At 57.5% G+C, this 19,675-nt stretch overlaps 2 protein-coding genes across 5 annotated transcripts; one reads left to right on the plus strand and one right to left on the minus strand.

The window, feature by feature from the left end:
- The first annotated feature begins 426 nt into the window (after positions 1–426).
- Cbx2 (chromobox 2) lies at positions 427–9,685 on the plus strand. 4 transcript variants are annotated; one of them, XM_063242692.1, is made up of 5 exons: positions 427–570; positions 642–685; positions 1,585–1,650; positions 3,861–3,966; positions 5,682–9,685. In XM_063242692.1, exons 1-5 carry the CDS (start codon positions 499–501, stop codon positions 6,990–6,992), a joined length of 1,599 nt encoding a protein of 532 aa, XP_063098762.1. In that variant the 5' UTR covers positions 427–498; the 3' UTR covers positions 6,993–9,685. The 4 variants fall into 4 exon arrangements, with proteins under 4 accessions (XP_063098762.1, XP_023418673.2, XP_063098764.1 ...); XM_063242693.1 differs by having other exon boundaries at positions 498–570; positions 1,585–1,728; XM_023562905.2 differs by lacking the exon at positions 642–685 and having other exon boundaries at positions 472–570; positions 1,585–1,728.
- Positions 9,686–12,865: 3,180 nt separating this feature from the next.
- On the minus strand, positions 12,866–17,670 carry Cbx8 (chromobox 8). The gene is made up of 5 exons (XM_003464787.4): positions 17,486–17,670; positions 17,056–17,099; positions 16,809–16,874; positions 16,617–16,683; positions 12,866–16,199 (listed from the first exon to the last, which is right to left on the minus strand). Exons 1-5 carry the CDS (start codon positions 17,552–17,554, stop codon positions 15,276–15,278), a joined length of 1,170 nt encoding a protein of 389 aa, XP_003464835.1. The 5' UTR covers positions 17,555–17,670; the 3' UTR covers positions 12,866–15,275.
- Between the last annotated feature and the right edge of the window lie 2,005 nt (positions 17,671–19,675).

Genomic DNA, 19,675 nt, shown 5'->3' on the forward strand with positions numbered 1-19,675 from the left:
GGCGGCGAGGGCGCGAAGCGCGCCCGCCGACCTCCTCTCTCCCGGCCAGACAATGGTTTTCTGCCCGCAAAACGAAGTTAGGGGAAGTCGGGTGCTCCGGGGCCGGGCGGGACGCAGGCACGATCAGCAGATCCGAGGTGGCCGGGTGCCCCTGCCGCCACCCGGAGTGTGAGCCCGCCAGACCCGCTGCCACCCGGCCCGCACGGAGCCCAATCCAGATCCGGCCCCGGGACCCGCCGGCGAGCTCCGAGCCCCAAACACAAGCCCAGGCCCGGCCGGCGGCTGACAATGTGCGCCCCGCCCCACGCGCCCATTGGCCAGCGCGGTTTGGGCAGCGCGCGGAGCGGCGGGCGGTGGCGCGCGTGCGCGGGGCGGGGCGCGACCAGGGGCGGTGCTTTGTGTGCAGTAGCGGCGGCGGGCGCTCGGCACGGGGCGCGGGGCGCGGGGCTCGGGGCGCGGGGCGCGGGGCCGGGGTCTGGGCCGCGGGCGGGCGGCGGCATGGAGGAGCTGAGCAGCGTGGGCGAACAGGTCTTCGCCGCCGAGTGCATCCTGAGCAAGCGGCTCCGCAAGGTGCGTGCGCCTCCGTCCCCTGTGGCCGCCGCGCGCCAGCCCGTGGCTCACCCCGGCTCTTTTCTCCGCAGGGCAAGCTTGAGTACCTGGTCAAGTGGCGCGGCTGGTCCTCCAAGTGAGTCCGCGGCGTGCGGCCGGCCTTCCCGCGCGCGCCACCTCTCCGGGGACCGAGTCGGCCTGGGGACCCTCGGCCCGGCGTGCGATTGGGGCTCGGGGGCGTTCGCGGGCAGGGCGGGAAGTTCGCGGGATCCCCGGGCATTCCGCCGGCCCGGCCTGGGCTGCCCTTTGTTTACGAGCCCGCGGGGAGCAGGGCTTGGCTCCTCCCGCCCCGGAGCCCCGACGCGCCGCGCTCCTCCGCGCCCATTTGTTGCGTGCGTCCCCCGCGGCTCCCCACACCCGGCCCGGGGCCCCCTCCCCTGTCCAGGTTTCCTCGCTGTAACCTGAGCTTCGTATTGATGGATGTACTTTTTGCCCCTCTCCTCTGCTTGAGAGGGAGAGGACCTAGCGTCCCCGGAAGGGGCTCCGTGCGGAGCTGCTCGGCAGCCCTTCTTTCCCTGGACCCTCTCTCCCCTTTCTTTGCGCTCCCCCCTCTACCCCGGCTCGCGTCCCGCGCTCGCTGGGGCGCCAGCCACATTGTTCTGAGCTTTGAGCTGCGTCCACCCCCCTCGCGCCCCCACTTCCCCACTCCCAGCGCTCTGGACCTGCCTTCCCTTCCCTCTCTGGCTCCGGGCCAGAGTTTGGGGGATTCCCTCTGCAACTTTGTGTTTTATTGGGATTTGTTTTCCTCCGGGCCCCTGACTGTGCGAGTCCCCTAGTGGCCTGTTTTAATTGGGGACTTGAGGTGGCAGCTTCTCTGTGGGTTTGAAGTTGTGGCACAGGCTTAAGGGCCCTGAGGATCTGGGCCTCTGAGGATTGCCACCCTGCTGCGGTGCCTCTGCCCTGAGCGGGGCCGCGGGAGCCTCTGGTGCGATTTTGGTCTGATGTGTGATGGTGCCTTGCTCTTTGATTTTCCAGGCATAACAGCTGGGAGCCAGAGGAGAACATTCTGGACCCGAGGCTGCTCCTGGCCTTTCAGAAGAAGTGAGAAAGTTAACAGCGCATGCAGGAGAGGGGCTTTGTGGGGAAGGTGGACCCCTCCAGGATCCTTGGGCTGGAGTGGTAGGCTGAGGTCTATAACAAGACTGTTGCCAGGCCTGGCGATCAGGTGTCAGTGCCTTCTAGGTGGCTGGCTATGCAGGCCCCGGAGCCCTTCATTGGTCGGTGGTGCTGTGCTCATTCTCACAGCCAGACTTGGGAAAATGAACCTTCTGGGGTCTTTTGGGCAAGGACTCTGATTCCTGCTGGACATTTCTGTGGGACACTTTTTCAGGCAGTGCTGAGAGTCCTTGATGGCAGAATGCAGGCCCAGCCTCCTGCCCCTGTGTGAGTTTGCCTTAGGGCAAGAGAAAGCTCAGAGAGGGAGCTGGACCCCACAGCACAGAGTTGCACTTCTTTGTAAGGGGCATCACATTCATTTTGACCTAAGCTGTAAAACATTACTGAGGTAGGACCCCAGGGCAGCTAGCAGTTAGTACTGCATTTATTTCTGTAGTTGGAGGTGCTGTTTCTGCTTCTAGGTAGGAGAGTGGAGGAAGAGGTCAGTTGCTGTGAGGACGGGAGAGGAGTGGTAAGGGAGTGATGGCCTGAGCGGGTATAAAGAGCAAGATGCCAGGGGCAACATGAACACCTTCCTCCTTGTGGAGCTTGCATTGTCGTTAGAGGCAGATGAACTGGTTGCCTGGCTGAGGTCATTCTGGTGGGCTTGTTCTCTGTTACTCCAAGCTGTCCTCGCTTTTTCTCACAATGGCTGGGCCTTTTGGATCTTTGCAAAGGTGTTGGGACAGTGAAGGAAATACTTCTGGCCAAGCAGATACCAGTAAACTCATTCCCCTCCATTTGACTCATAGTTTGGTCCTATGTCTGCATTTAAGATAGCCTTCTCAGGCAGGGATATAGCTTAATGATATAAGCGCCTGCCTGGCAAATGCAAGGTCCAGAGTCCGATTCCTAGTGCTAAAATTAAAAAAAAAAAAAAAAATGTCCTCAGGCAAGGTGTCATGGCTTGCATTTAGAACCACTTGCATAGGAGGATTACTTGAACCCAGGGGTTCAAGGCCAGCCTAGGCACCATGGTAAGACCCCATCTCCCATAACAGACAAGAGTTCTAGAGTTGGGGGTATAGCTCGGGGCCAGAGCATTTGCCTAGCATGCACAGGGTCCTGGGTTACATCCTCAGTACTAAAAAGAAATAATACTATCACAGGTGACATGTCTTTGACCTAACTTTTTGTTAGAGTAGATGAGACCAAAACATCCAAATGACAGAAATTTAAAACCCATAGGATGGCTCCACTGTGGAAGAAAAACATCAGGAGGCTAGACGTTCTGCCTCCGCCCATCCAGCAAAGGGTCGGGTCTCTGTGGCAGTGGGGAGAAGAGCCCATGAGCGAGAAAGCCGCAAGTTCACAGCCCTCAAAGTATAGTAGAGGAGACCCAAGAGATACCTCTCATCCTTGTGGGAGGCTGCCAGTTGGAGAAGAGGCTGCTACAGCAGTTAGGCATTTGCCTAACTGTGAGGTCCCGAAGAGAGCACGTTAGCCTACTATAGTTACTGGGCATCTCCTCCACACAGGGCCCCTTCTTGCTATGGTGCCCTGAAACTCTAGCTTGCTCTAGGCATTGGGGGGTAGGGCCCTTGGCAGCACCTCCTGACCCCTGATGCATAGGGGCTGATGCAGGCTGCAGGCTTTGTACCCAGCCCCCTCCAAACTAGCATCTTGATAGAAGCATCAAAAATCTCTCAAGACAAAGTGAGAGGTGTTAGAGAAAAGGGGAAGTGGTGAGCCCTGGGGCCCTGGGGCCTGGGGTGAGGGCTCCCTGAGGGGCGATCTTTGTCACTGCCCTGCTGTGACTTCCTTCTGTTAAAGTGAGGAGGTTGGACTGTGTGGCTCTTAGACTGCTTCTCATTAGCCAAGCTGGGGTTGCCATAAAACAGCCCACCTGCAGAAAGTTGTCTGAAAAGAAAGTATACCTCTCTCTCAACTTTGCTCTCAGACCTTGCTTTGCCTCTAGCCAAATGCAGATGAGATGGAATGGGGTACAGGCCTGCTGTGGGCATTTGGTTGACGGAATATGTTTTTGCTGCAGGAATTGAGCTTCCACAGCCTGAGGTAGCAGGGAAGCGATGGGGTCCCCAGGTGGTAGAGGGGGGTGCAGGGCTTTTCCACGCTGACCCATGATGTGTCTTCAGGGAACACGAGAAGGAGGTACAGAATCGGAAGAAAGGCAAGAGACCCAGGGGCAGGCCAAGGAAACACACAGTGATGTCGTCCTGCAGCCGGCGCTCCAAGCTCAAGGTGCGTGCCTTGCGCCTTGCGTGCTGACCCTATTTGACTTCTTCCTTCCAGAGCAGCTCTGGGCAGGGGAAAGGTTTCAGGTGGACTTGGGCTAGGAGGCCAGCATTTGTGCAGTAGCCTTCCCCTGCTGCCTCTCCAAGCCTCTGCCAGCAGGGGGCACCAACAAGCCCACAGCCCCTGTTCTTCCCTCCACCCCAGCAAGGCCGGGCCATCTTCCCAAGGTGTTTCCATGTCTGTGGCTGCTCCTTCCTGTTGGGTAGCTGATCAGACTTAGCCACCATCCATAACTCTCCTCACCCCTCCAAAGGCTTATTAGGAACCAATAAATAAGCAGCATAACCAGGCATGGTAGCCAGTGACACTGTAATCCCAGCAGCATTCTAGGAAGCTGAGGCAGGAGGATCGAATGTTTGAGCCAAGCCTGGGTAAATTAAGGACTTAAAAAAATCCTGTCTCAAAAAAAAAAAAAAAAATCCTGTCTCAAAATAATAACTAAAAGGGCTGGTGACCGAGCTCAGCTTCAGCCCGCAGTACTGGGAAGGTTGGGGAACGGAAAGCGTGTATGTACTCTGTGTACTCAGGTTTGCTGCGTAGATGCGGGCTGTGGGACACATGTTTAAGTCCAGGACATCGGGCCACTCCAGGGCCCTCTCTGAGTGTACCGTAAATCCAGTGTCCGGTCAGTGCAGAGCTGGAGACTGGGAGGACTGAGAGTGGTAGGGCTTTGCTGGGACCAATGTCCAGTCTCTCTTCCCCCATGAGATGATGGGCAGTGAGGTGGACTCTTGCCCCACATCCAAAGATACACATGGCCAGGGCCCTGGCATCACCTCTGGCCCATGACAGATCAGAGACAGCAGGAGAAGAGGTTCGGGCCTTGGTTTTGGGTGTGTCCTGGATTCTGGGACACCTTGGCATGCAGTGGCCATGAGCTTAGTCATTTCCAAAGATTGTCCATCCTCAAGACTGGATTCCCTGCTTAGAATCTTGTTGACCAGTCTGTCCTGATTTCATTTGTCTTCTTCGAAATCTTCTCTGGTGCAGGCTGCAGAAATCCCACTGATGTGAGAAGTGATTTTGGGGGTACAGACCAGTGCCTGTCAAGGGGGCCTCGGCTTTCCAAGCCTAACAGAACCGCTCTGCCGTGGGAGGCTGGTGTTGGCTTCATCTCCCGAAGCCAACATCGTAGCCAGGCAACATGGGGACCCAGGAGGCTCGAAGACATCCTAGCTTAGCATTTGGAGTGACGGCCAGAGGAGAAGCGTTATGTGCTAGAAGACTGAGGGGTGGCAGTCGGGAGTGGGGAGGAGGAGGCAGAATGTGCCCGAGTTCCCACAGGGAGGCCCTGGGTCTGCTTCATTGAGCTCTTGGCCCTGAAGGGCAGGTGACCCCGGCTCTTCTCTAACTGTTTTAAATACGTGTCCCCCAGAGGCAGCGGTTATGCGGAATGTTGGGTGTGCTGTCACCTCACTGTGATGACTTCTTTTTACAAATACCCTATTTCTCTTTCCTATTCAACTTCAAATTTCACAGAAACTTATGAAAAGCTATTAATCGAGTCCCATCGGGAGCAGTGTGGTGGGAAATTGCTCCTCTCTGGCTCCTTCCCTGACCCAGAAGCCCCAGCAGCTGCTAGCTGCAAGGTACTTGGTATCTTCGGGGAAAGCCTGGCACCAGGCAGAAGAGATGTGATGCTTTCACCCTTGTCTTTCCAGGAATCCGACGCACCCTCCAAATCCAAATCCAGCAGTTCCTCTTCTTCTTCCACGTCGTCCTCCTCCTCCTCAGATGAAGAGGATGACAGTGACTTAGATGCTAAGAGGGGCCCCCGAGGCCGAGAGACCCACCCAGTGCCTCAGAAGAAGGCTCAGATCCTGGTGGCCAAGCCTGAGCTGAAGGATCCCATCCGTAAGAAGCGAGGACGCAAGCCTCTGCCCCCGGAGCAGAAGGCCGCCCGCAGACCTGTGAGCCTGGCCAAGGTGCTGAAGACGGCTCGCAAGGACTTGGGAGTCCCGGCCAGCAAGTTTCCCCCTCCACTCAGTGCACCTGTGGCAGGCCTAGCAGCCCTGAAGGCCCATGCTAAGGAGACCTGCAGCGGCCCTAGCACCATGGCCCCCCCAGAGAACCTGGCCAGCCTGATGAAGGGAATGGCGGGCAGCCCCAGCCGCGGCGGCATCAGCTGGCAGAGCTCCATTGTGCACTACATGAACCGCATGAGTCAGGGCCAGGCCCAGGCCGCCAGCAGATTGGCACTCAAGGCCCAGACCACTGGCAAGTGTGGGCTCGGGCTGGACCTGAAGGTGAGGACGCAGAAAGGGGAGCTGGGGGTGAGCCCCCAAGGAAGCAAAGTCCCAAAGGTCCCTGGGAGCGCTGGAGCTGTCGAGCAGAAAGGGGGCGGCGCAGTAGGGGGGGGCCATACCCATGGCAGTGGCAAAGTCCCCACCGGCTGCCCTGGTTCCCAGACACCGCCCACCCAGGAGCTGAGTCTACAAGTCTTGGATTTACAGAGTGTCAAGAATGGCATGCCTGGGGTGGGTCTGCTTGCCCGCCATGCCCCAGCCACCAAGGCTATCCCTGTCACCACCCCAGCTACAGGGAAGGGCACTGGGGGTGGCCACACTGGGGCAAGCGGGGCCAGTGTGCCCGTAGACGTGGGCAAAGGTGAGAAGGTCTCTAGGGCGGCAGCTCTGCCCACGCCTTCCAGCAAGAGGGAGAACACCAAGAGCAGTGCAGCCTCCAGTGGGCCGGAGGGCCACACGGCCTCGGGGGATGCTCGGAAGACGGCCGCCCTCTCAGAGATGAGCACAGGTGAGGAGAACAGCACTTCGGACTCAGACCCCGACTCGTCTTCCATGCCAGGGGCTAGACAGAGTCTGTCAGTTTCTATCCAGACCAGCCAGGACTGGAAGCCCACCCGCAGCCTCATCGAGCACGTTTTTGTCACTGATGTCACAGCCAACCTCATCACAGTCACTGTGAAAGAGTCCCCAACCAGCGTGGGCTTCTTCAGCCTGAGACATTACTGAGACCTCTGCCATCCTGGCCCCCCAGGTCTGCCTGCCTTCCTGTCTGGTTTTTCTCTGACACATGACACATAGCCCAGCCCTGAGAGGGCTGGGATGGGAGTGAGGTCTCCTTGGTAGGCAGGCTTGTTCTCACTCTGCCTTGTCCTAAGGACTTGGTAACAAACTGTCCTCTTGACTTGCTGGGGCCTGGCTTCCCCACTACCCTACCTCTCCAGGCCCCCGCCTCAGCCCATGTCTCCTCGGGACCCCTGGTGGCCCATGCCTCAAGCCCCCAGCTCAGCATGCGCCTGAGCCTCCTACCTGGCTCCAGGGAGACCAGGGCAGTGTCAGAGGTGCTTCTCATACAGCTGTTTCTCCCAAGGACTGGGGAGAAAAAAGGGAACTCTGCTGTTCCCTCTTCTTGGCAACACTTTCTAGAAAGTAGAGTGGGACAGGCAGGACCCTCCTTTATAGTGGTGCCTGAGCCTTTGATGATAAAGTAGGGATCCCGGCCCTTGGGCCTAAAGTAAAAGGACAGGTCCAGCACACAAGGTCTCGACCCAGCCCTGGTTCAGAGTAACATCTCCAGCCTTCAGGTATTTGCCTGAGAAAGTCCAGCTAACCTGGTGTACCCCAGGGCCCTCTAGGTTCAGGAGCAAGGCAATCTGGTCATGGCTGCCTCTTTACCAACCTGTACCCCAGTGGCAGGTGACCCTAGGCTTCCTAGAGTGCATCCTAGTTCCAAGTCTAAAGCCCTAGACTTGGGGTAGAAAATCAGGGAGTGGAGGAACTCGGTTGTGAGGTGGCCTTGGCATGTGAGCCTCTGTCAAGCTGGAATTTATCTTCTGATGACAAGGACCAACCTAGCTCTTGCATTACCCAAAACTGTCCCCACCAGCCACCAAAGGACTAGCAGGCATTTTGTTGCTTGGGAGCTGCTTTCCCTGACAATCCCCCCACACCTTTGGGGGTTCTGCGCCTTCCCAACTGAGAAGAGGCGGCTCCATACCATTTGAGGTTGGGCAGCCAAGGATTAAGGTCTTTAAGCCTTGGCCCCTGTGCCCTGTTCACCCCCTTCTGGGGAGACTCAAGATTTTGAGTCCTTTTTCACCTCTGTCCCACGTCAAAGTAATTGCACCGGTCCTGAGACTATTGGGCAGAGGTGACCAGGAGGTGGCAACCACTCCGGTCAATAAATGTAATGCCAAAAAGAAGTTGGAGGTGAGGGGTATCCCAAGCTGCTTCCCTTGGGCACTGCACAGATGTGGGATTCTTAACTCTGGGTGCCTTTGAGGGATTTGCTGCCCTTTCTAAAACTGGCCCCAACTGAGGGCATCTGGCTTTCGGGGACCTCCCAGGCTGCAGGGAAGAGAAGACCTTTGTGTACCCAAATTGACCTCAGTAGTGTGCCTTCGGGGACAACCCATGTCCACAACTACCCGAGGGACCCTCAGATAGCAGCCTCAGTGCCCACAGCAGGAAGCTGAGGAAGGACTGCTGTGCTGCTCTGGGACCCCTCACTGCCACCTCCCTGAGGGTCCAACAGCTTCCCCTACCAGGCACTGTGCAGCCTTAGGAGCTCCTCTAAGCCCTTTGTGGGGTGCCATGAGCTGTTGAAGTGGGGTGTGCAGCTGCCCAGCTTTGTCCCCAGCTGCCAGTTCTCTCCAAACCCAATTTGGTGCCTTTTTTACCAGCTACGTCAATCCCAAAGTTTGAGTGGCCACCTTACTCCTAGCCACTTTGCCTTGTTGCTGTGCTGTGTGTGCTGGCACTGTGACCCCGGCAGTTCGTGTTGAGGATGTGTGTGCCAGTGCAAGGGGCTGCAGAAGATGCTGGTTAGCCGTCTCATGTTTACCAACAAATAAAAGTAGTCCTGTTTGTATTTTTATTTGCTGCTATTTGGTGTGTGTGGGTATGTGTATAGCTAGGCCTTAGCCTTACTTCCTACTAAGATCTCTTGTTCATTTGTTGCCTGAGGGTCCTGGGTGAGCTGTACCACAGTGTTTGTGTCCTGAGTGAGTGGGTGTTGTAACCTCCAGTTTTTGTTTGCTTCTGTGTTGAGTGGGAAGAAGTGGCTAGTCTGACCTCTTCCATAGAGGGTTTGGCTTCTTTTTGTATTTTTGGTACCAAAAAGAGTGTTCCATGCTTGGGTTACACTCCAAAGTCTGACCCGACTAAAGAGCACTCCAGATCTGAGGTTTCATCCAGAAAACTCGGGGGAGAACCAGTGCCAATCACTGGCTTGATTTGTGTTTTTTAATTAAAAACAAAAAGCCAAATCATTCGTGTATGCCATTTTCAACTGCTTTAAATTATTCCTGTTTGTTCGCTTTCTTAAGAGCGAGTTTGGGTATGTTTCTGCCCTGGGAAAACTTGGGCTCTTTGTTAAAACAGGACAGCAGCCTAGCCCCCTATTTTTGATGGAGACCAGCCGGGTCAAGGAAGTTCCTTCCCCCAGGAAGCCCACAGTGGTTTGGGGGAAGAGGCTGTAGTAGGAGAAAGGTGGCACCTGGATGACCAGATTTTTACCCAAGTGCATTTGGTAATTCTGAGGTATTGTAGTATTTTCAGAAAACTAACACTAGCATAGGTTGCAGGGGTTTTTTATAGACTTATGCTAATTTATTTTGAAGGAGGAAGACCATAAATGTCAGAAGACTTGTCCTTTTTGTTAACTATTAGTATACCAATAAATATTTTTGTAAACCTTTCAATCTGGTGTATGTTGTGATGCCTAGAAACACAGTAACATTTCATTTTGTCCAAGTCAAGGTGAAATACAGAAGACAGACTGAATTGCTGAGGCAGGAAAAGTCAAAAGAACCATTTTAACGGGGAACAGGGGCAGATGTTTTGGGGAGCAAGGGATGGGGTCCAGCAGTCCACAGTGAAGCTTTGGTGGTTATGTAGAGGTGTGTGTGTGACAGGGTCCTACTGACATAGCTACTGTGTAGGGGTCTGGGCCCCTGCCATGTAACAATTCACTTTGAGACTATTCCCAGAAGTACATTAAAAATTAAGGGCATTCAAAGATGACACCGTGTCAAACTGCTGGGCTCCCTGGTGCATTTGTAACCCTAAAAGGACAGACCACTGTGAAATTCCAGGAAGTCACTATGCAACACAAGCATCCCCCAGTCTGGGGCCACTGTCCCTCCTAACCCATGGCTCACAACTGAAAAGCCTTCCCCGCCCCCTTACGCTCTGCGTTACCCTCCACATGAATTTATTCATAAAATCAGCCTCTCGGGAGAATCCAGCTTTCTTTGAAGACAGAACTTGGGCCTGGACGCTGGCCACCCCTGGCTGGGAGGCTGGCCGAAGTGCGGGCCGGAATGTTTGCCTCCAGGGAGGGGGTCCCCTCTGCAGATAGGAATGAAGCCAGCTCTAGACTCCAGAAAGGCCTTTTCTTTTGTTGCTTCCTGAGGCTCTATTTTGTTTTGGGAAAGGTGAGCAGGGAAGACCTCCGTGGGCGGTCCTGTCCTCTGGCTTTTGCTCTCAAAAGAGCAGAAAGAGGTTGCAAACGGCCAGAAAGGCGCAAACCGACCACGATGACAAGTCGAGTCAGGCTTTCATGAGAGCCGGTTTCTACAAGGGACTCGCCAGACGGAGCAGGGCTCTGGCCCACACTGGCCTTTGTTAGTTTCTGCCCTGCTGATCTGATCGCCTAATCCACCGCCTTCTCAGAAGAATGGACGGGGTTGCCAGGGGCCCGACCCGGCCCGAAGGCCCTGCCCTGCGCGCCGAGCCCCAACCAACCCCCAGGTCCCTGGAGGACAGGGCTCAGGCGGCCAGACACCGCCTTCCTCCCCTCTATCCTCGCGGCTGCAGAGGGGTTGTCCGGAGACCGAGTGCCCAGCACCGCCCTTGGGTGGATGGCGTTGCAGTTTGCGGAGCCAGAGAGGCACCGGCCCGGAGGCGGAGTGGGGAGCGAGCGTGGGGGCGGGGCGAGGAGGCTGATTCCGCCGCCCCTAGAGGGCGCGCGCGTCCCACGAAGTTTGGGCAGCCGGCGCCTCCGACGTGCGGGGACACCGCCACCCGCAGTTCCAGGTTGTCCCGAGCGCTTGCACGGCCTGAGCTTGGGCCGTTTCGAGAGACTCCCAGGCTCCAGGTGTCCGAGGTCCCAGCAGGAGAGCCCGGACTGTAGGCCACAGCCTCTCGCCACACCAGACCCACCTCGGGCTCCGGCCAAGGTCAAGGCACCCCTGAGCTCCAAGGACTTTTTGGTGAGAAGAGGGAGGCCCACAGGGGTATCTCTCCCGCGCACAACACAGATCTGGACCAGGACCTGTGCCCCGTAAGCATCGATGAAACAGAAAACTGCGGAGAGCTGTGAAGACTCCATTCAGCCCGCTCAGGCAGGTTTAGGCTCCGTGCTGGCGACGGCAACACTACGTGGCCCTATCCCAGGATGCAGGAGACCAGCCAGGGCCAACGCACCAACGCACGCGGGCTGCTTTCCCAGAGAATCTGCTCGGGAGAAAAACTTGGCAGGGAACTCCTGGTCAAAGCCAAGATGGATTGGTAGCCAGTAAGCCCAGAAAGGGGCAGGGTTGGCGCCCCTGTCTCCCTAAGCAGGATCCCACATCTAGAAAAGGTCACCAGAAGTAGCCTGGTGCGGCGGCGGGGTCACTGATGCCGAGATACTGGGACCCGGTCACCTAACAGCCTACCGCGTCCCCTGACGCCCACGGTCCTGCAGAAGTCCAGCCCAGCGCCCCCAGCCCAAGGAGAGGCAAGGCAGCCTCAGGCACAGATCACGGCGCTCACCGTCCGCGCTCAGGCTGCTCACGTCGGAAGGGCAGCGGAGCCCCGCGCCCTGCCGCCGCCACTTCAGGTGTGGGTGCGCCTTGCAACACGGAACCTCCGACGCCCACCCTAGAGCAGTGGAGGGGGGAAACAGGAGGGTAAGGGTGGAGCCATGAACTACACTGCCTGAGGCCGTAGGCTGGCGCCCCTCCCTGTGGTTTCTGCGGGTGTCCCCAGCCCACGGCTTCTCAGCGGGGGTCGATGGCTGAAGGAACCATGGATGTGGAACTGGATGCTAGGCTAGAACCTCTTTGAGCATCTGAAGGGTGGCTGTCCTGTGCGGGCGTCACGACCCCACCCCCAATGCTGCCAAGTCTGCTGCCTGCAGGGGCTGAGAACACGGTCCACCAGCATCCTCGCTTCCCTCCCTGGTCAGTCCCTTGCCCAGCAGTGGGGTATCTGCCCTCCAACAAGACCAGGGACAGAGAGGCTGTTGGGACTTGGGAGGGCGCGCGGGATTGCGGTGCTGAAGCTCCGGGTTCACTAATCACATCAGCGTGCTCTGCGCCGGCTCCGAGCAAGCAGTTGCCTAGCAATACTCGCGAATTCAATTCCTCAATCAATAGACGCGAGTCTCTCCATTTCGGGGAGCGCTGGAGAGTCTGGGTGGGTCTGGGGCAGGGGTACCTCGACAGCACAGAGAGCCAGGCCAGAAAAAACAATGAGCAGGCCACAGTTCCTGGCCTCGGAGACCAGCCACGTCCTGCCCAGGGACGGGTCGTGCGGGGGTGGGGAGAAACCCCGCCTAAGGAAAGGGGAATCGTGAAGTGCGGTGCATCTTCCCAGGGTCCCCAGATCTGCCAGGGTCCCAAAGAAGTGCAACTGTGAAATGAGAAAAGCCATGGCCTTGGAGGGAATGGGAGGGACCTAAGAGAGACAGTACCCGCTCCCTCCCCAGCCTATCTTTCCCCTGTCGGGGAAGGGCTTTTGCGGGCAATCAATCGGAGGAGTCCCAGGTGAAAGGGTGCCAGGGTGGGTCGTGGGGTGAGTAATGAGTGGAAGCACCGGTCCTCCCCGCCCTCCCGAACAGCCTCTTCCCCATATTCAAGGGCAAGTATGAATAAAGAGCAAAACCAAGACGTGTGTCTATTTACAAAGTATATATTTAAACACGTAAAAAGCGGTACTAGATACAGACATTCACGACCATAGAAGATAGGTACCAAAGCTTCACTCTTGAGCTGAGGTGGAGATCGATTCGAGATTTGTACAAATCTGAGAATTAAATACACCAGCAGACGCACATCCCGCGCTGCCGCAGACTCCCACCCACGAGGCCCCGGCCCCTGCTACCCACCCCGCGGTCAGCGTCTCAAGAGCTAGCGAGACATACACGACGGCCACGGACACACAGCAGGATGAGGGGTGGTGAGGCAGAACCACGCTGGTAGGGGTAAGGCCGGAGGGAAGGGTCCAAGTCTGCCCAGGCAGCTGGGAAGTGGAGTCAGGGAAGGACTGCAGAGAAGGGAGGGGGCAGCCAGGTAAAACTCGTGTCCCCGAGCCACTGTCCACTAGGTTACGGACTTGCCCCTTACGTGCTGGTTCATCTGAAAATAGCGACAGACACCCTCGGTCAACGGCGCTTCTTTATACAAAATCTAAAATAGCAGTTTTACAAATGTGAGCAGATAAAAATCCCCATTCCAGGGGCTTCTCCCTCGGTGCAACTTGATATTCAAAAAGAAACAAATATCCTGCAGCACACCACTTGGCTTTTTTCCTCTCTCTCTTTAAAGGCTAGAAAGTCTAGAGGGAAGAGAGGCTTGAGAAACTGAAGGTGGGGAGCCGGGCTGCGGAGGACCATCAGGGCCTTCCGCCTCCCCCCCCCCCGCGCGAATCTCCCCCAGCGCAGCCGGGGGACCCGGCCTCGCTCGCTTGCCGGAGTCTGTGCTTTGCTTAGCGCACAAAGCCCTGCGCCCCTCCCTCGACGAGCCCTGAAAGTTAGTTCTTCGCTGGCCCTTTAAGGGCGGGGAGGGTGAAGAGGCCGCAAAAAAGGAGCTGGAAGAGACTGGGAGTCCGGTGGGGGGGACCGATTTGTGCTTTTGAGTCGGAGAGGGGCGCTGGGCGCAGGGCGGTGCGGTGCGGAGTCTGCCCGGGCGGGGGCGTGGCGGGACCGGCGCCGCGCACCGCCTCCCCCACCGCGGCTGCCCGCACACCCGACGCGCTCCTCCTCCTCCCCCTCCGCGGGGTTTGGATGTCGAGTTCACAGAGAGAACACTCCTCGAACCGAAAAGGCCTATAAATTACAGCTTTTGCTTTTAAGGAGGGGGAGGAAAAAGCAGAAGTTCAGATGCGCATTCTTGGATGAAAACCCGCCTCCCTCCTTCTCTGTGCGCTGCTGCAGCCCCTGGGCCTGAGTCCCGTGCAGGCGGCCGGGCGAGCGGCGACCCCGGCCCGGGCCTCCCCGCCGCCAGGCGCACAGCTCTCTTTCGGCGTGCCCGCCGCCCGTCCCGCAGGACGGCCTGGCAGGCGTGTGTCCCTCGGAGTGCGGGCCCGCCCTCCCCGAGGGAGGGAAGCTGTCCAAGTCTTCCTGGGCGGTGGGGCCGCCGTCTCCTCTCCTGGCGAAGCTAGAGAACACGCAAAGGAAAAGTCCACCTGAACACTTTTCTTGTAAAACAACTGTCTGGAGCTCTGGGCACTGACACGCAATCCTCCCAATTTATCCTGGCATTTCGGGAATGTAAACAGATTTGCTGGATTTCTTTTCTCTCTGCGGAGTAAGGAAAGGAATGGAGGGACGGGGAGATTTCATCCACAAGACACACACGATCCGCGTGTACAGCACACACACCTCCCGTAAAGTGCATTTCCTGGTGTGGTCCTGGGGTGGGAAACGGCTCCCCACCCAACTTCGACTTTTTACCTTCAACCTCACACAGGAAAAGTTATTCAAGTTAATACTTTTTTCCCCTAATAGACTTCATAATCTTTACAAAGAAAAAAAAATAGAAAAACAGAAAGCCCAGACTGACCCCATCCCACCCCCTTTTTCTGATTGGGGAGCTAACCTTTTGTTGGCCTGCCTGGCCAATAGGAAGAGAGAGAAAACCCAGAGCCATCAGTCTGGCATTGGGAGTGTGAAGGAAGGAGGGGTGTGGTGGGCAGGCTGAGTCCCTCCAGAAACCCTCAGAAACCCGGTGCCCAGGTCCCAAGGGAGGACAGGACCCCTCTTGTCCCAACTCAGCCTGCCTGATCGCACTAAACCACACTGTCTCTCTCTCTCTCTCCTTAAATAAAACAACTTCAAGAGTTGAAATATATATATTTAGATATTTTTCTTAAATAACATATTTACATCTAATAGAAAATATAACTCTAGAGATAAATTTCCAACCAAAACTGAGGGGGTAAGAAGGAAGAATGAAAAAGGCTGACAGGGTGTGAAGTCAGGGGCAGGACCAGCCAGAGGCCGCATCCCACCTACAAATAAAAAGCACTATGCCAAGTCTGGCTCACTCTCGCCTGTTCTTGTCCTGGGCTCACCCACCCAGCAATTCATCTTTTCTCTTTAAAAAAACCTTGGTCCGTGTTACTTTCCTTAATGGTGACCGTTAAAAAGTTTGAGGTCACATCAGTGACCACCACCTTCTCCAGATTCGTCAGGGAGGGGCTCCAGGATTCCTCCTCTGGGTCCCCCAGGATTCTGGCCACTGGGATTCTGGCGATGAGGGAGGGCCTTCCCCCCTGGGCCCCCATGTCCCGATAGAGGTTCCCCATAGAACCTGGTGTGCCTGAGCCATGCCGGACCCGAGGGCCACTAGGGTCAAGAGCACCCTGGCCTTTGGCCTCCAGGAAGGCGGCCCTGTGCTTTATGACCCTGGCAGGGAAGGTGTCCACAGCCAGCTTGCCTGTGGCCTCAGCTGAGCTAGGGCTGGTCACACCACACTGCACCAGGTCCGAGTCCTGCCTTCGGGCCAGCTGGATCACACTGTGGCCAACTGGGAATTTTCCTGCTCCAGAAGGGATGTCATCCAGCTTCCTGCCCTTGAGGTAATCTCCAAGGCCATCACTGGGTTCTCCCAAGGGCCTCTGTGAAGGGTCCAGGAGATCCTTCCGGGGCTTGGGGCCTCGCTTCTTGGAGCTGTCCCCTGGTGAGCTGGGCTTATCATCCATGCGGCTGGCAGCCCTTTCTCTTTCTCGTTCTCTCTCTCGCTCTCGATCTCTTTCACGTTCTCGATCTCGATCCCGATCCCGATCCCGATCCCGGTCCCGGTCCCGGTCCCGAGGAGGCTCTGGTCGACAGGTGCTACTGGTGCTACTACTGCTTCCTGGTGGGGACAGACCCATGTTCCGAAGGCCCTCCCGGGCTCGAGAAGTGGAAGCTAGATCCTGGGGCGAGCGGCCTGGGTAGGGAATCCTGATGCCTCTAGCTGAGTCACTCCTAAATTCATAGGTTTTGGCCTTTGCCTTGGCCTGGGCCTGCATAGAGAAAACTAAGTTAGAAACAGAACACTGCCCTGCCCTCTGCCCTCCTCCAGCCTTGACCTCCAGACCTCACCTTCTGATGCCTGGAAATTCTAGAAAGTGAGAAGGTGGGGCTTAGAGGTGGTGATTATGGGCAAGGGCAGAGAACTTGTGTAGAAGCAGCCAATGCACTTGTATTCCATTATACATCCACTTCGGAGGCCTGAGATTGGGGGCACAAAGGTTTTCTAGTGTGTCTAAAACTCCTCCCCTCACACACCCCCAGGAGCCACTGACTTGGTGACTTGTCAGGAGACTCCCTCCCCTACATTTACACAGGCAGTAGCACACCCCCTTGGCCCAAGCCCTGGTGGTAACTTCTGCACTAAGTAACTTCATAATATCAGAGTTCACACTGCACAGTCATCCTACCTTGAGAAGGAAGGTTTTGGGTTTGGGTCCTCGTTTTTTGGGCCCATAGAGCTCCATCTCTCTTTCCCTAGAAAAAGGAGACAGGAAGAAGGGGGTGTGGGCAAAGTAATCAAGTGAGTCTCCAGTCCAGGTAGAATGGAACCCACCCCACACCTTTCCAAGTGAACAGCTGGGGCTCAGAAAGGTCTATACCTTTCCTCAAAGGCTGCAAGCAACCGAGCATCCAGGATGTTTTCCTCTGGCTCCCATGTGCTGTACCTAAGGAAATCAGGAAGAAGTGGGCATTAGTGCCGGTGCAGGGAGAGTGGAGAGTGCAAGGTGTGAGTGTGTGTAACTTCTTTCAGTACCTTGTATTGTATTTCAATGCAAGGGGGAATAAGAATAGAAAGAAACCTCCCGAATAACAGTCTGGGTTTAGAACTGCATATAACCTACTTACTTCTGCGACCAGCCCTTCCATTTCACGAGGTATTCCATGCGTCCCTGCAGATGCAAAGGAAGAAAACGTGTGTGTGTGTGTCTGTGCGTATGGGGAGAAATGCATGACGAGGACACAAGAAATACATATGAAAAATGCATGCACCAAATGAATGCTTGAAACCCCACCGCCTGCTGCATCACCCCTGCACGAAACGCTGCACAAAGTGCATGCACCGGCATTCATCTCCCACTCCACCCCCCACCCATGCAATCTGTGCATCGCTGCAAGTCTAAGGAGAGCGCTGGGGCTCAGAGCCGACGCCGCCGCCGCCACGGCCGCGGCCGCGGCTGGGACCTGGGGGAAGGGAAGCTGGCTGCAGCAGAGGGAGGGAACCTGGGCCGGAGGGGAGGGCCCGGCCGCGCCGAGGCCCGAGGCCCGGAGCACCTACTTTCCGTATGCGCCGCTTCAGGAGGGCTTCGGCCGCGAACACCCGCTCCCCCACCGCCGAAAGCTCCATATTGACTCGCCGCTTCCCCTCTTGGCCGCTTCCAGGAGCTGAAAAGCAGCAGCCAGCATACGACAGACCATAATACTCTCCCGCTGACGTCAGTTCTCCTCCCCTCCCCGCGCGCGCTCCCTCCCCGACCCCCCCCCCCCGCCCTCTTCGCTGTGCTCCGCTCCCACCTCCCTTGCCCCGCGCTTCCTCCCGCCCCACGTGTTGCTAACGACGTTGCTAAAGCCGAGCGGTCGAGTCTTGAACCCTGCGCGCTGATTGGGCGAGCTCCAGGCCACGCCCCCTCCCTTTCTCCCCCGCGTTGCTACGTGACCCGCGTTCCGATTGCCACGGGGCGGAGTCCGTGGGCACTCCAGAGACTCGGTACGCCGAGGAGGGCGCCGCCGCCGGAAGTGACGCAAGAGGAGGGCGGGCCCTACCGCTGTCAGTCTGTGGGGCTTGCTATGGGGGACAAGCTGCTCTGTGTGCTAGCCTGGGCCCCCTCCCCCGCCTCCAAGTTGTCCCTCCGGTGCTGGACGACCCCACTGCTCTGGTTGGGACCCCCGTGGCGATGTCAGCCGGGCCCCGCCTCCTCGGCAGACCCCGGCCCGCCCTACCCCCACTGCCTGGGACTTGTGCCGGCCCCTCCCCCGTCGTCCACGCCGCACAATGCACAATGCACAGGTGCTGGGGCGCTGTAGACCGCGCCCGAACCCCGACACCCCAAGCTGCGCCCCTAACCACTCTCGCTGCCGACCCTTTCCCCACACCCCACTGCACAGCCAACCCTCGGTCTCCATGGCAACGCTCTCCCCCCTCTGCCGTCCCCAGGCCCTGCTCTCTAACAAATCAATGTGCCTGCTCCTCGATCTCCGGTCGCGCAGCGCTGCCCTCGCCCACCCTGCGGGCCCAGCGAGCCTGACTGGCCAGAGCGCTCGCCTAGCACAGAAATCCAGCGCTACCCGAGTCCACTCGGCTGTTGTCGCACGAACACTGCCGGGGCTGGGAACCTGCGGGGACGTCGCATGCCCCATCCTGTTACCGATTGTTCCCTACCCCCAAAGCCACCTGTCCCTGCCCCTACCTCGGGATGCCAGCCCCCACCAGGCCCAAGTCTCCAGTGTTGTCAACCCTGCGCGCCTGTGTTGGGCCTGGATGTGTTAAGGGAATGGAAGACCATCAGGGCAGAGCCTAGACCTTGGCTAATTTTGGGGTGCGCGTCGGGGGGCACTTCGTTTCCTCTAGACCCCGGTGCCTGGCCCGCGCGCACTTCCTGTCCGTGGCCGTTCCTGTTGTGCGCAGCAGTCACCCGGCGAGAAACGACAGTGCGGAAGTTAGGGGGCGTTGTGGTGTCCACTACGGGCTTGGCGAGAGGGTGTCGCGAGCGAAGTTGGTGGGTCTCAGAAAGGGGCCAGAGCCAGAGCCGGGACGCAGATCTCTAGGCTCTGCGCACCTGCATGTGCATTCGCTGACCTCCCGCCTGCTCAGTTCTTGACCACTAGTGGCGGGGACAGCGGCGAGGACGGCAGCCGCAGTCTGGGCCCAGAGGGTCCTTCGCCCTTTTCTCTTACAGCTCAAGTTCCGGTCACAACGCCCCCTTCCTGGAACCTATGATTTGGTTAAAACACCGACGACCAACTTGACTGGAAGCTGTTTCTGAGCCAGGGATGGGGTGGGATGGATTGGATGAAAGGAAGGGATAGGAAAGACAGGAAGAGAAGAAGCGACCCAAGGAGTTTGGCGGCAACGGCGGGGAAACCCGCAGCTGTAAACTGGCCTCCCGGCTACAGCAACGTGCCACGCGGTCGCTGCGCGGTCCTCGGCTCGGGACAGGCGGCGCTGGGCACGCCCTCCCTAGAAGTCCTCTCTCCCATGGAAACACGGGTTCCTTGGCCTTGCTCCCAGATTTTACAAGGTGGGCGCTGGGCTGCAGTCCCACCTCTCCAACCCTCCCGACTTAACGAACAGCGTGCCTTGGACTCCCAGAGCGCCCCGGTGACCCACGCCCCGCCGCCTGCAAGAGGCCGCCGACGGCTGCATCCTTAATCATAAAAAGTCATTCCCGGTAACAAATAGTTTCGTCGGCCGGTGCCGGCGATACAGCTGTTTCTGTTTAAGCTTAAATACTTTCCAACAGTTTGGGCA

The sequence above is a fragment of the Cavia porcellus genome, unplaced genomic scaffold, assembly GCF_034190915.1.
Source record: "Cavia porcellus strain 051 isolate PalLab524CR breed Dunkin Hartley unplaced genomic scaffold, mCavPor4.1 scaffold_32, whole genome shotgun sequence".
Lineage (NCBI taxonomy): Eukaryota > Metazoa > Chordata > Mammalia > Rodentia > Caviidae > Cavia > Cavia porcellus.

Excerpts from the sequence above, each read along its gene's own strand:
- Cbx2 (XM_063242692.1), top strand. The coding sequence starts at position 499 with ATGGAGGAGCTGAGCAGCGTGGGCGAACAGGTCTTCGCCGCCGAGTGC. Across the intron at positions 571-641 it reads TGAGCAAGCGGCTCCGCAAG|GGCAAGCTTGAGTACCTGGT; the intron begins GTGCGTGCGCCT and ends TTTTCTCCGCAG. Across the intron at positions 686-1,584 it reads TGGCGCGGCTGGTCCTCCAA|GCATAACAGCTGGGAGCCAG; the intron begins GTGAGTCCGCGG and ends TTGATTTTCCAG.
- Cbx8 (XM_003464787.4), bottom strand. The coding sequence starts at position 17,554 with ATGGAGCTTTCGGCGGTGGGGGAGCGGGTGTTCGCGGCCGAAGCCCTC. Across the intron at positions 17,100-17,485 it reads TGAAGCGGCGCATACGGAAA|GGACGCATGGAATACCTCGT; the intron begins GTAGGTGCTCCG and ends TTGCATCTGCAG. Across the intron at positions 16,684-16,808 it reads CTTGCAGCCTTTGAGGAAAG|GGAAAGAGAGATGGAGCTCT; the intron begins GTATAGACCTTT and ends TCCTTTTTCTAG.